Source organism: Apiotrichum porosum, assembly GCF_003942205.1.
Source record: "Apiotrichum porosum strain DSM 27194 chromosome Unknown scaffold_12, whole genome shotgun sequence".
Taxonomy (NCBI): domain Eukaryota; kingdom Fungi; phylum Basidiomycota; class Tremellomycetes; order Trichosporonales; family Trichosporonaceae; genus Apiotrichum; species Apiotrichum porosum.
The window spans coordinates 831,861-845,488 of record NW_021167119.1 but is presented as its reverse complement, the minus strand read 5'-3'; the positions used below and the strand labels follow the sequence as shown (position 1 = coordinate 845,488).

The 13,628-nt window shown below is 60.0% G+C and overlaps 6 protein-coding genes across 6 annotated transcripts; 2 read left to right on the top strand and 4 right to left on the bottom strand.

Moving 5' to 3' along the window:
• Positions 1–115: 115 nt before the first annotated feature.
• EHS24_002373 (uncharacterized protein) lies at positions 116–796 on the top strand (the record flags this gene model as incomplete). Its single annotated transcript, XM_028618113.1, has 1 exon — positions 116–796. The coding sequence occupies one exon, from the start codon at positions 116–118 to the stop codon at positions 794–796; it is 681 nt and encodes a 226-aa protein (XP_028473791.1).
• A 432-nt stretch (positions 797–1,228) lies between these two features.
• Positions 1,229–1,934, bottom strand: EHS24_002372 (uncharacterized protein; the record flags this gene model as incomplete). Its single annotated transcript, XM_028618112.1, has 5 exons — positions 1,229–1,250; positions 1,311–1,365; positions 1,425–1,449; positions 1,831–1,840; positions 1,888–1,934. 5 exons carry the CDS (start codon positions 1,932–1,934, stop codon positions 1,229–1,231), a joined length of 159 nt encoding a protein of 52 aa, XP_028473790.1.
• Positions 1,935–2,375: 441 nt separating this feature from the next.
• On the bottom strand, positions 2,376–4,403 carry EHS24_002371 (uncharacterized protein; the record flags this gene model as incomplete). The annotated part of the gene is made up of 1 exon (XM_028618111.1): positions 2,376–4,403. The coding sequence occupies one exon, from the start codon at positions 4,401–4,403 to the stop codon at positions 2,376–2,378; it is 2,028 nt and encodes a 675-aa protein (XP_028473789.1).
• Positions 4,404–6,379: 1,976 nt separating this feature from the next.
• On the top strand, positions 6,380–9,000 carry EHS24_002370 (uncharacterized protein; the record flags this gene model as incomplete). Its single annotated transcript, XM_028618110.1, has 6 exons — positions 6,380–6,527; positions 6,595–6,798; positions 7,338–7,607; positions 7,670–7,954; positions 8,016–8,257; positions 8,404–9,000. The coding sequence occupies 6 exons, from the start codon at positions 6,380–6,382 to the stop codon at positions 8,998–9,000; spliced, it is 1,746 nt and encodes a 581-aa protein (XP_028473788.1).
• A 159-nt stretch (positions 9,001–9,159) lies between these two features.
• Positions 9,160–9,736, bottom strand: EHS24_002369 (uncharacterized protein; the record flags this gene model as incomplete). The annotated part of the gene is made up of 3 exons (XM_028618109.1): positions 9,160–9,451; positions 9,494–9,625; positions 9,675–9,736. 3 exons carry the CDS (start codon positions 9,734–9,736, stop codon positions 9,160–9,162), a joined length of 486 nt encoding a protein of 161 aa, XP_028473787.1.
• A 2,976-nt stretch (positions 9,737–12,712) lies between these two features.
• Positions 12,713–13,564, bottom strand: EHS24_002368 (uncharacterized protein; the record flags this gene model as incomplete). Its single annotated transcript, XM_028618108.1, has 1 exon — positions 12,713–13,564. One exon carries the CDS (start codon positions 13,562–13,564, stop codon positions 12,713–12,715), a length of 852 nt encoding a protein of 283 aa, XP_028473786.1.
• Positions 13,565–13,628: the final 64 nt, after the last annotated feature.

The following is a 13,628-nucleotide window of genomic DNA, read 5'->3' as shown; positions in this document are numbered from 1 at the left end:
GCTTTTACTTACAATGTAAACAACGCCGGATACCGACCACACGCACCCACACCTAACGGACACCGCAACACCTGCCTCCCCCTCTACCCCTCACTCTCTCGCCTGCTCTTCCGTCATGTCCGCCGTGCCCCTCCCCTCGCCACCCACTCAAACCATCCACAGCATTGCAACCGCACCCTCATCCTCAACCCTGCCTACTCCTCTTGCGCTCCCCGGTCCTCTCGCATCCTCCTCCTCCTCGGCGCCGGCCTGGCCGTACACCGCTCCTTGCTCCGAGGGCAACCCGTACTCGCCACCACAGCCAGCCTTCGTCTTCCTCCCCCGTTCCCCGGTCCTCCCTCCGACTCCAGTCTCGGAGTACGGCGCCCCAGCAGCGGCGGCGGTGCACTCCCCCACCGCGCGCCTCACCACCCTTGCCGATCTCCTCATCCACGCTCCCGGATCCAAGCGCAAGCGTCCCATCTCGCACGTCGACGGTATCGCCGTGGGATGTATCCTCAACTCTAGCAGCGGCGACACGGCCCACGTCCAGAACCCCGCCGCCTCGGCTTTCAAGACGCCCTCGGAACGCACCGTGCTCACCCCGCGCCGCTTGAAGCAAGACAAGGAACAGGTGGGTTCTTTGGGTGGTGGCTTCTCTGGGGGACAAAGAGGATGGGCGTGGCGCTTGGGCGATAAGGAATCCGAGGCGTGCGGTGGCCAGGTACCTCAGACAGACGCTGACCTGCCTGCTTTTCAAGACCATTCTTCCACCCCGCTACACGCCGCCGCAGTCGACCTGCAACACGGACGATGACGACGAGGAAGATGACGACGACGACATTGTGATCCTCCTGTAGCATAGTCTAAAGCTCCCCTCCACCCACCCGTTCAGACCTGAGAGAGAGAGCCTTGGGAGACGGTATGCCATGACCGTAGCCTGCGTTAGTCGTTCTGTCAGCGTTGCAATGTCGCAGTCCGTCCGGTATCCGCCCGGTATCCAGCCTGCAGCCTGCAGAACAACAGTAGAGTCTAGGCCATAGTGCATGAGGGGGGCTACGTCGTACACTGGTGGGGTCAGGTGGATCCATGGTAGATGAACCCCACCTGCTTTCGCTCGACCATGCCTCCTTCCATCCTCGGTGCGCGACGACGGCGAGGGGTCATGTCGAACTCTGTATGGGTCAGCACAAGTACTCCTTCAAAGGATGGCAACCCACCTGCTCTCCATCCATTCCAGTTGTCTGGTTTAGGCGAGGGGGGTGATGAGCCTGAAGAAAAGCGTCAGCCACGTTCCAAAACAAAACCCGTCCGCCGCGTTGCAACCTTACTTGATGAGCGAGGGCTGGGGGTTGGAGCTCTTGTAGCCAATGTAGATGATCAGGGCTGCGTTCGTTAGCGCTTTTGTGCGTACAATGAACCACAGATGGCTGTGGCACACTCACGAATCCAGCCGACGGTGATGACGCTCTGGACGGGGTGTCAGCGGGAGGTTGCAACATCGGTAACGGGAAGGGCGCCGGGGTAGACCAGGACAGTGGTGGCTTGTCTTTGCGGCAGGTCCTCGCTCTCGCTTTCTTAACCCGGAGCTGCGAGCAAGAGACAAGGACATGGGGCCCAGGCGCTAGAGACACGGCGCCGGCGGCGCGGATCAAGTGCCGAGACGGGCAGGCGCGGTTTCTGCACCCAGGTGTCTCGTCCCACATGGCCTGGCACTCGACAAGCGCCGCTGCGCGCAACAAAAGCACTCCCAATCACAATGGGGAGCGTTTGGACACCAGGTGTGTGCACATGTAGGGCGACACAGTGGCCTTTCCCTCGGACCGACTCGGCGAAAGCTCAAAAACATACCTTGGCGATGCTACACGGATGTCAGCACAGTCCTGCGAGTCCCAAACCCCCACTCACCCAATAGCGGCGTTGACGCGGTCCTTGGTCTCGTCCGAGAAAGCCATGTTTGTTGATGCGGGTGGTGGTGGTGGTGGTTGAATGTGAAGGTGAGCTTGTCGTGAGCGCTTGTCGAACGCTCACGCCGAAAAGTGGCCACCAGGAGAGAGGGTTGGGCCGTTGGGCCGTTGGGTGGAGGTCCGCATAAGTAACGGAAGCAATTTCACACCTCACCCATAAAAGGGCGACATTCTGGAGAACGCAGTATGCCGTCCCACTCCAAGTGTGGTACATCGCGTTAGTGGTTTCTCAGTGGGATCTGTGGATCTTTGGCCTGGGGCTTTTCGCCACCACCAAATGCAACAGGCATACACTCATCCACCCTGCATAACCCCCTTCCAACCGTTGCTTCTTGGGTACGATTACAAAAAAAGAAATAAAAACGAGTAACCTCTCGTTTTTCCTACAAAAAGGAGGGAACTGCACAACCCACACCACGGCGCGCCCATCTAGTACGCCAGACTCGACGTGGGCCGCTGCGCCACACACCTGGCCACACTGATCTCAAAGGGGGTCTGGCCGGTGCCCGGACGGTGGGCGTGCGGGTCCTCGGCGACGGCGCCGAGCAGGTTGTGGTACGAGTACGACCTGCTGGCGCCGCCGCGACGGACGGGCGCGGCCTTGCCCAGCTCCCGGAGCGTGGCGACGAGGCTCTCGTGGGCGTCGCGGTACTGCCCGTCGGTGACGCCAACGCGACCCTCGGGGATCTCTTCGCCGCGCATATGCGCCTCTTCCGCGGCCTCCATGGTCGCCATGGCCTCGCGCGCAGAAATGGCCCATTTGGGACGGTCGGTGCGGCGCTGAGGCAGGAAACGAGACAGAAGATGGGCTGTTTCGGCCGTCTGGGGCGAAAAGCCCAACGACTGGTGGTACGCGACGGGGTCCGAGGTGGTGTTCAGGCGCGCGACGGCCGACGCCGCTTGCATGGCGGTGAGGCGGCGTGAAGGGTCGCGCGAGGACGTATTCCTCGGTGGGGGCATGGCACGCGCGGGGGGCGTCGAGGTGCCGGCCAGCAAGTCTTTGAGCGAGCGGACCGACGAAAAGGAACCAACACGTTCAGTGCGGGGAGGCGGGGCGGGCGAGGGTGGTTCTTCCCGCTCGACGACGTGCTCGGCTCGACCCTTGGGCTGCGATTCGTCCCAACCGTGGCCACCGACCGTCTCGCGGTACACCACAGCAGGTGCCGCGGGCGGATAGTGCAGACTGGAGACACGCTTCTCCTTGGGGCTGTTGGTGTGGAGGAAACCCGAGCGGCCTGTGGGACTGTTGAGCGGGTGGGGCGGGGCACGGAGGCTCTGGATGGAACGCAGAGACTGTTGCGAGCCGCGATGGCGCAAGGTCGACGGTGCATGGCTGCTGATAACTCTGCTGCGGGGTGCCGACGCCATCACCGATGATGGCCCGTGCGCGGCGGGCGACTGTGCCGAGGCGCTCGACTGCGTTGTCTGCGATTCTGCCAGACGCGATGGGACCGACTGGGGCGGCGAAATGGGCGACTCGGAGATGGCCTGCGATGCGTGCGAAATGTGCTGGACGGCGTGGGGGCGGACAACGTGCTGCGGGGCTGACTCGTCGGACACCATGCGCGGGAAGGGGAAGCCGCCAGAGGGCGCAGCAGGCTGCTCGGTCGTGACTGGGGCAGGATCGCTCGAAGCCGTCGGAACAGATTCGGCAGCCACAACAGGTGGAAGCGGCTCTGACAGTGGAGCAGAGTCGGCACGCGGGACGGCTTCCTCCTCGGAACTGGTGTGCGGTGGGGAAGGCAGGGCGGCAGCTGCAGGAATACCGTCGGCGCCGCTAACGGCACTGGTGCTCGCCGCGCTGGGTAAAGACGTCTGCGAGTCGCTGGGTGCCGGGAAGCCGGTCGTCTTGCGGGTCGCCGGCGGTTCATGCCCCGGAGAATGCATGCTGCCAAGCTCGAGCGGGCTGCCGCCATCGCCAGTCGTGCCGGTAGCTGCCGATTCGACAGTCGCGTTGCTCTGAGCACTAGCCTTGCGCTGCTGTGTGCTGCGAAGCTTGTGCGGATCAGAGACGGACCGGAGACGGCGTGAGCCGACCGCCGGTGTCTCCTCGCCGCTCTCCCACTCGCCGTCGTCTGCTCCTTCGGCTGCCTCTGCGGACCCCGATCCGCCCTCAACGACCTCCACCTGGACGCGCTCGGCCGAGCGTGTGCGGTGGCCCCCCGCAGCAGCAGGACGCCTCGAGCTGCCGCCTGTGTTGCTCGACTCGGACGTCACCGCGCTGACACCGCTCGAGCTGGGTGTGCGGCTCAGACGAGGGAGGTGTGTCTCGCTGCGACTTGATTTGGGTGCCGTGTGTCCGTGTCCGTGGGCGTGACTGTGGTGCGAGTGCGCGCGATGGGCAGTGGTGTGCACAACATGACCATGGCCATGGCTGCTGTGTTCGCTGGCCTTGCGTTTGGGCTTTGGCTTGTCGACATGTGCGTTCTGAGCTGCAACAGCGTCAAGAGCCGCCATGGTCAGGCCAGCTGCGAGCGCGCGTCGACCACTCTCGCCCTCGCTGCCGCGGCGCGTACCCCGGTGACTCGTCGAGTGGGTCGAATGCGTCGACGACCTCCGCACGGCATGCCCATGTCCATGACCTGCCGTGTGAGAATGCGCCGAGTGCACAGTGTGTCCGTGGACGTGCCCATGTCCGGCAGAGTGAACGCTGCTCTGGCGCTTGCGTGAGGCATGCTGCACCGCTGATGAGCCGGCCGTGCTTGCGCTGGCGGGGGTCGCTGGTGGGGGCGCTACGCCATTGGAGGGGGAGATGAGCGTCGTGGCCGACGACACGGACATGTCTCTGCCGGGGGTGTGCGTCGTGGCCAACGAGCTGGCTACGACGACGGGTGCACTGGAAGTGGTGGGTGGGTGAGGAGAAGGGAGTGGGAAATGGAGAGACTGGTTGAAAGGGGATGTGAGAGAGGATAATGGGATTGTGCATGTGTCGATTAAGCCGTTTGGTGCTTCTCCATCCATCCCACCCGCGGCGGCCATCCCACCACCATGCAGCAATGACGCACCCCGCGCGCACGCCCCGGTGGCAGATTTTCAACTCCCCCGACATGTGACTTTGGCGACAGCCCATCATGTCGTTTCACGCCCAGCACATCCCACCGCCCGATAACAACCTATACACACAAAAGCATTCGTCTGGGGCAATGGGGCTGGGCATCGTGCATACGTGTTCTGTGGTACAACTCTGCTTTTCAGTGGGCAGCAGATAGAGAGAGAGTCAGACCCCACCCACCCAATGTGCTTCGCTTCCCCCCCCCCGCGTGTCGAGGAAGATCCTCACCCGCCCTGGGTATTCCAGGAGCCACTGGCCACTGGCCAGGACATGCATCCCACCAGCGAGTAAGAAGCCAACCTTGCTGTGGGCGTGTCCGCCAATGACGACGGTGCACACCCCTCAGCGTGCACACCCACATGGGGGAGTTTGGTGGGCCCCTCGTCCTCCGCATGCCGTACAAACGGGGCGGGGTATGTGCCGAGGAACAAAAACTCGCACGAGCAACACAATACAAACCCCCCACCAATAGGAACGGCACTAGAGCGGGTATTAACACTCTTTTCAAACGGCGATCCTCCGAGCCTATTAGGGCTCTTTTTCTGTACTCACGCATTCCTCGTGGCACGCCGCGTTTGGCGGCGACGACGGCCCGCTGTATTTCAGGTGCTGGCATGCATTCCACCGTCTTCTGGACCATCACCCGGCGTCGGACAGGTACGAGTCGAGGCGTTTGTGGTTTCACTTCTTCGGGCCGGACTGGCAATGATCCGTGTCCGTCTGTGGCATATTGGCACATGACAGAATGGTCGTCCGAGATGCGGGTGCTGGGGCTGCTTTTGCTGTCAGGCAAGGCAGAGCTCATGCATCCAGTGGTTGACGCCAGAGAGCGGAGCAATGGCCGTGCAGTCTAACAAGGAGTCGATGTCCGACTTGGAGCCACATCCACAGGATGTCGGCGCGCAGCGTGCCTAGCAGAAGCGAAAGAAGATGCGAGGTCAAATCTGGCCAGACATGGAACGCAGTTAGTTGCTCACATGCTCTTGCATACCGAGTGTGTGCGCGTGTCCATGGAGAAACACTCGCCACCATGTCCCCGTTAAAGGCAATCCAGTGACATATGTACCGTTTCGATATTATGGCTCCTTGGAGAACTGCACTGATTAAGCAGCAAGAGTTGAGGCTGAAAGCCTCCGGCACAGCCCATGTACTTTGCGGCCCACCTGTCAGCGAACAAGTCGCCTCCTCTCCCTCAATTCTCGGTGCCCACCTCACGGCAGCAGCGGGTGCAATGACTTCCTCACCATCAGATACTCGGTTCCCATCGCGGCACTAGGCGAGAAAGTTCCAACGCTAAACACAACTGCACATGCTCATGGAGACAGTTCGTTTCATTCGTCTTCGCCCTCCAGAGGAGAGCCAATTATAGCCATTATTCTTTATGGTCTTCAAGGTTTACGAGAACAGTGTTCAGTGCACCATCCTACGCGAGGAAGGCGAGGGCCGCGATGAAGAAGCCGCCAATGGTGGCAATCTCGGAGCGGCTGGCAATGTTGCGGAGCGCAGCCGACGAGCCCGTAGACGAGGGCGTCGTGTCAATGACGGTGGCCGTCGGGGCCGACGAGGTTGCGGCCAGGCTGCTCACGGTCGCTGTAGCGTTCGCAGTCGCGTTGGCCGCGGCGGCGCTGGCAGCTGCCGCCGAAGCAGCTGCTGCCGCGCTCGATCCGCTCGCGGCCGACCCCGTTCCGGATCCAGAGCTGGAGCTGGAGGATCCCGAGCTGGCACTGCAGGTCGAGGACTGCAGGGCAAGCACGGCAGCGGCGTCCGTGGGGCACGAGGAGGCGATACCTGGGGCCGTCAGTATGTGTATAGCTTCTTCCCAGGTGCAGGACTTACACAGAGTGGCGCTGTTGACAAACGATGTACCGCAAATACACGTAACGTCGCACGCGCTCGAACACGAAGCGTCTCCCAGGGCGGTAGCCAGACACGTCTGCGCACAGGTCGAAAGCGAAGAGGTGCTAAGGGAAAACAATGTTAGCAAACCTATTCTTTTCTGTTGGTGGCATTTTTCGATTTCGTTTTCTTTTTTCTTTGTTTTTTTTTTTTGTTTTTTTTTTTCAAAAAAAAAAAAAAAAAAGAACCATCACAAAAACCACTCACTCGGGGCACGTGGTACTCGACGACGAGCTGCCGGCACTGCCGCTACCTGTTGACGACGACGATGACGAGGAGGAAGAGCTCGATGAGCTCGCACTGCATGTCGAAGACTGGAGGGCGAGAACCGCGGCAGCGTCCGAGGGGCATCCCGTGGCGATACACCTAAAACAAATGTCAGCGGACTTCAGTTTGCGAGGGATTGATCGGCGCTTACAATGTGGCGCTGTTAACAAATGGAGTGGAACAGATGCAGTCGACGTCGCAGGCGCTCGAGCAGCTTGCGGCCGAGAGCGCGCTGGCGAGACAGGTCTGCGCGCACGAGGAGAGGCTGCTCGTGTCTGGGCAAGTGGTCGAGGTTGAGCCTGATGACGACGACGAGGTTCCAGATGACGAAGAGGATCCCGACGAAGACGATGAGCTCGAGGAGCTAGCGCTGCATGTGGAGGATTGGAGGGCAAGGACCGCAGCGGCGTCGGTGGGGCAGCCGGTGGCGATGCAAAGCGTTGCCTGTTTGTTAGCATACCTTCTTGGTCTTGGACATTTGCGTGACTCACACTGTTGACAAACGGAGTCGAACAAATGCAGTCAACATCACATGCGCTCGAGCAGCTAGCGGCTGTGAGGGCACTGTTCAGGCAGGTCTGCGCGCAAGATGAGAGGCTGCTGGTGTCTGGGCAAGTTGTCGAACTCGATCCTGACGACGAGGACGAGCTGCCGGATGACGAGGAGCCACTCGAAGACGACGAGGATCCTGAGGATGACGACCCGGAGCTGGAAGCACTGCAGGTAGACGACTGGAGAGCGAGAACGGCGGCAGCGTCGGTGGGGCACCCAGTGGCGATGCAAAGAGTGGCCTGTTTGTTAGCATACCTTCTTGCCTTGGCGACTTATTTGACTTACGCTGTTGACAAACGGAGTCGAGCAAATGCAGTCCACGTCACATGCGCTCGAGCAGCTCGCAGCCGTGAGGGCACTGTTCAGACAGGTCTGCGCGCAAGACGAGAGGCTGCTGGTGTCTGGGCAGGTGGTCGACGACGAGCCTCCTGATGACGAGCTACCTGTCCCACTCGAGCTTGACCCGCTTCCCGAAGATCCAGAGGACGTGGAACCTGACGAGGTGGACCCCGATGAGGACGATCCGGACGACGATGAGCTACAGGTAGAGGACTGGAGGGCCAGAACGGCCGCAGCGTCGGTGGGGCACCCGGTGGCAATGCAAAGAGTTGCCTGGTTGTCAGTATATATTTTTCCTTGGCGTCGTAACACTTGAGTCAACTCACACTGTTAACAAACGGAGTCGAGCAGATGCAGTCCACGTCACAGGCGCTCGAGCAGCTTGCGGCTGTGAGCGCGCTGTTAAGGCATGACTGGGCACACGATGAGAGGCTGCTGGTGTCGGGGCATGTGGTGGAAGATCCGGTACCCGAGGATCCGCTGCTTCCACCAGACGATCCGCTGCTTCCACCGGAGGATGTCGTGGTCGACCCCGCTGACGTTGTTGTCTTGGAGGTCGTGACGCCACCACCAGCCGCCGTGGTCGTCCCAGAGGCGGGGCAGGTAGAACCCTGCATGGCGAGAACGTCGGTGATGTCGGAAGCCGTGCACGTCGTGGCCAAGCAGAGGGCAGCCGAGTTTGTGAATGAAGTACCACAGATGCAGGAAACGTCGCATGCCGACGAACAGCCGGCACTCGAGAGAGCTCCCAGCAAACAGGTTTGGGCACAGGATGAAAGCTTGGTGACATCAGGGCAGTTTGCGGCAGCTGAAGTGGTTGCCGGGGCCGCGGTCGTTGTAGCCTTCGTGGTGGTAACTTGGGCGGGGGCAGACGTGGTTGGCGCGGTTGTAACCTGGGCAGGAGCCGAAGAAGTTGTGGACGTCGAGGCCTTGGTTGACGATGGTTGAGCTGTGGTCGTGGTGCCGGCAGGCGCGGCAGTGGTGGTGGCAGCGGGGCAAAGAGCAGCAGACAGGCCGAGAACTGCCTGAATGTCGGCGGCGGTACAGCTCGAGGCAAGGCATGTAGCGGCAGCCCCGTTGTAAGCAGAGCCACACAAGCAGGCAGTATCACACGGTCCAGTGCATCCAGCAGTCGTAAGAGCGCCGACGAGACAGGTCTGTGCGCACGTAGAGAGGGTGGAGACGCTGGCGGGTGTCAGTGGCAGAAACAAGGAAGAGAGGAGCGGAGGTGTCGACGTACTCTGCGCATCCCGAGGACGTGGCTGCCGCGGCTGACGAAGTGGTAGTCGCGCTCGCCTGGGTTGACGTAGCGGCAGCTGTGCAAGTCTCGATGGTGCCCATGCTGCACTGAGTGCTTTGCACGTCAAGAACCTGCAAGGCGTCGGTAATGCCACAAGCCCTGAGTGGGTTAGCGAATTCTGACACACCCGCGGCTACTCACAGAACACAGGGGGTTGCGTTGGTGGTAAAGTCGGTGCTGCACACGCATGCACCGTCACACTCGGCCTCGCAGCCAGTAGAGACGAGGGCGGCTTCAAGACATGCCTGCGCGCAGGCAGAAAGGTCGGCGACGCTGTCGAGTTAGCCCCGTGTGGCACCATGGCAAAAAGGAAACAACTTACGCGGTTGCCCGGGCCGTAGTGGCCAGTGCCGCCACGCACAAGGCGAGGGCAGAAAGTTTCATTATAGGAGAAGGTTGATAGTTGGCGCAGAAGGTAGACGTTAGTTGATGGGCTGCGGACAAGGGGAGAAGAACTCGCAGCCAAGCATCTTATGTATTCCGTTTCGAGAAGCGGTTGCATGGGTATGCCGAAGCTTTACTGACCGTCAGTCCACGGAGCAAGAGAGGACCCTAAGGCCCAAGGTCCATCATTCAACGCCGCCCCGCTACACACCCGTGGCGGTGGCTTTGCGGTATTGCGAGGGTTGCCTGCGCCAGTAAGGCCAGGGGATACGAGGACGATGAGGTCGCCTTGCGGTGGACATCAACGTGGGAGAGCATGTGTTGTGTATTCCTTGCTGTCCCTTCTTTGGGCTCCATACCCCCCGCACAGGCGACCAGGGTCACTCATCAGCGGCGTAGGCAGTCTGCCTACATACATTACCGAATACCGCAACGGCGCTCCGCAGCCTCGGTACAGGCATGCAAGTGAGCGTTCCGGTATATGGCATGGACCGACGCAAGCGAGAGGATGACCCAGCAGAGTGGGGGAAGTGAATGCTGGCCCGGATCGTGGATCATATCTCCAGCAGGGTGTGGCGCCCACCGCTGACATTGTCCCTCGGCGCCACCCAAGTGGGCCGGCAGATCAGCGGCAGGTCGAGAGACAAGCATATGAACGCCGATGGTGCCCCATTTTGGCCCCATGCATGGGCCACGCCGCCACAGCGTTACCCCGGCACACCAAGTTAGCGGTAGTCGGGTCATGAGTCGTTGCATCTCGAATGAGAGGGGAGGGGGCATGCTGTTGCTGCTTTGCGGTACGAATCGGTGCCGTGCAGAGGTTGTACATACCAGCGCCAGCTCACCATATCGATAAACAGAGTTGACGGCATTGTTGCAGCACTAGTGTCATTTGTGTCCGCTGTACTTACTTGCTGCCACAGCGACTACACAACGCACTCGTCACGATGCGAATGGCTCGTGCCAAAAACGACCCACGCCGCCAAGTGGTTGTAAATAGTCATGTGGACCTTCGATAGGCTTCCGTATCCTGGAACAGTCTTGGCATGGTCGCCCACGCGGTGGAAGATGCCCTTGTTCTGTTATTGCTTAATTCTGCGCAGTCATCCGCGGTTATGGCTCGGCTGGTTTAAGCTGCAGAGCCGCCTGACAAAGTACTGTAAGTAGGCATATGTCGACGGCGTCAACACAGGCCCCCGCGGCGGTCCTTCCCACCCCCCGGACGCCACCATGACGGGAGTGGCTCCGCTACGCCACTCATGTCACAGCCGGAACATGTCCATTCTCCCTCCTCCATTATTTGGATTTTATTTCGTTGGCACTAGCTTTGCAGATGGCCCCCCGTTTCGGCAAAGACGGATGCCGGCCGGGCATGTCTGTAGCGGCTCGCGATCACAGTGCCTGGCGCCTCTCGCCGCCGTGGAGGTGGCGTCGGGCGGACATTTAGCGGCGAGCGTGGCCCATGCGTGGCCAAGGCTGCCTTCCTATTCCTGACAGTGTGGCAGTGACGTTGACAACGAGTTGGGATCCCGGTCCGGGAGATGCCTACTTCAGTGTGTATGGAGATGGAACCAGCAGGTAATAGGCCACACAGCCACCGCTGTCTGGTTGCCATTCCAGGCCGTCTTGACAAGTATGTCATCGAGATCTGCGCTTAGGGCGCGTTCGGTGTTGGTCCGTCCATCGTCTGTGTGACCTACCTGATGGGCTCTAGGACCTTCACCATCCAGGACGGCCCGGGTCATTGCCTCCTTCTATCTCACAACATAGAGCTGCTAGTAATGCTTCTGCCCATGGTCGCCGTTGGCGTGCGGTGGGCCCAGTGCTGGCGGATGCCCCGCTGCAGCCCTTGACGGAGGCTGATGGTTATCTTCAGACACCGGGTTCGACACCACTGTGTCTCTTTCCAAGTCCTCTCGGGTATGGGCTACCCGCCATGTGATCTAAGAGAAGCCACAGGAACTTGCAGTAGCATTTTTCCCAAGCAATCGAGGTTATCCTCTTGAGGTGGACCGACGGTGGGTATGACCTGAAAGAGGTGGTCGAGTGTTGAATTGACCGGTGCAGCGTGGTCCTTGTTGCGAGCAATCAGTAGTAAGCGGTCCTACCTAACACTGCGGTGGTAGAAGTGGTGGCCCAAGACCTGGGATTGGTGGATACCGTCAACATAACAGGGAACGACCACTCAGACAAGTCATGATCGGTGACCCGTTGGTCGTTGGTGAGCAACTCGATGACGTCAATGCGCCTCAAGGAGGTGGGCAATAGCCGCGGGGTTGGATTTGTAAACCCACTTGCATTTAGCATTTGGAGCAACCATTAGCATAGTTTTGATACGCTCAAACAATGTGGCAGACCATGCCGGGCCGCGTGCGAGACGTACAACCAGTGGAACCTGTTGACAAACGTTGCAATAACTTGCCATTGGGCTTACCATGAGGTGACCCCTCCCCAATATCTTACTAGAGTATTTTGTTCCTTTCATGTCGTTTCGCCAGGCTTGCGAACTAAGGGTCGTTATTGGTTGCTAAAACCCAAATGTCACTTCCCCAACAATGGGACGTACTGCAAGGCGGAATCCAAACCCAAGCCAGTCTTTCTTAATGGTGCGCGCTGGTGCGTATGTGTATGAAGACTACTAGTTACCTGAGGTCGTGTCCCGTGTGACCAACATTGCATCCGACGACTTGGAAGTTGAGCGCATTTTCAAAGCAGATACGTTCGTCGCTCTCCTACCCTTTGCCTGTGCATGATCACGGATATTGCCCAGGTGGGTACCTATCCCCGCCACAGCTTGCTGCACCTAGCTGTGGCATCAGTAGCGGGACATCTAGAATACGGTATAGACCTACATGTCATTATACATACATGTTTGATACGCACGCCCTACAGGAGGGTCCCACACTTGTCACAATATGTCTATGAGTTAGCTCCTATTGGCATGTATACATAATCCACACGGGCAAGGCTGTATCCCTAGTCTGAGGCCGCTGGACCCAACTTCGAGACCCTCCACTTTTCTACCCGCTCGAGGAGGGAAAGGAAATAGTATCTGGGAGTGTCTCCATCGAGGTCCTCGGTGTCTGCAAAGTTTGATGTCTGCAGACGCCATTTGATTGTACCGTCTCTAACAATTGCGAGGGTAGAGGTGTCGTCGAACGAGCCCGAGTCGCCCGGGACGAGCTTGAGGGTGTGGGTGGCGTCAGAGAACCGCATCATGTCCTGAATGCACCACACGGGGAGCGGCAGCCAGGCGTATTTTAGACTCTCGAGGAAGTCGCCATCGTAAGAGTCGTCGGGGAGGACGGCGAGACCATTCTCCCGGAGAGGGAGCTTGACCTGGATGCCCACACTGTCTGCCCCAGTAAATTGCTGGAGGATTGCGGCTTCCTTCTTGTCCCGCTCGGCCTTTTGCTCTTCTCTTATGGCTGCCTCTTGGGGTGTGATGGGGGGGAGGAGGGCCCCGAAGGCAGCCAAGATAGGGCGCGCGGACTCATAGAGCGCGGCAATCTCGCGTTCCTGCGCACTTGGGCCTGCACGGCCTGCACGGTCTTCCTCGGCAACGTTGACGATGGTTTCGTATGTGGTGGCAAAGGTGGGCTCGGGGTTTGGAGGAGGGGTCTTCTCGGCGGGGCGGGTGGCAGACTGACCGGCGGCCTGGCTGATGGTGGTGGTGGCCGCAGACGAGTCGACGGAGGGCTGGACCGCCAGGTCAACAGAGTCCAGGAAGAGTACGCCGCCAATGTCCGGGGCGTGTGACGGACGCAGGGGCACACTTACATTGATTCTGTCCTTGTTGGGCTCGCTGTCCTGTTGCGAAGCGGACATTGTTCGTGAACCCCTCACGTGAACGAGGAGGGAGGAGCAGGGAGGTGTGGGCACGAGTGAAGGG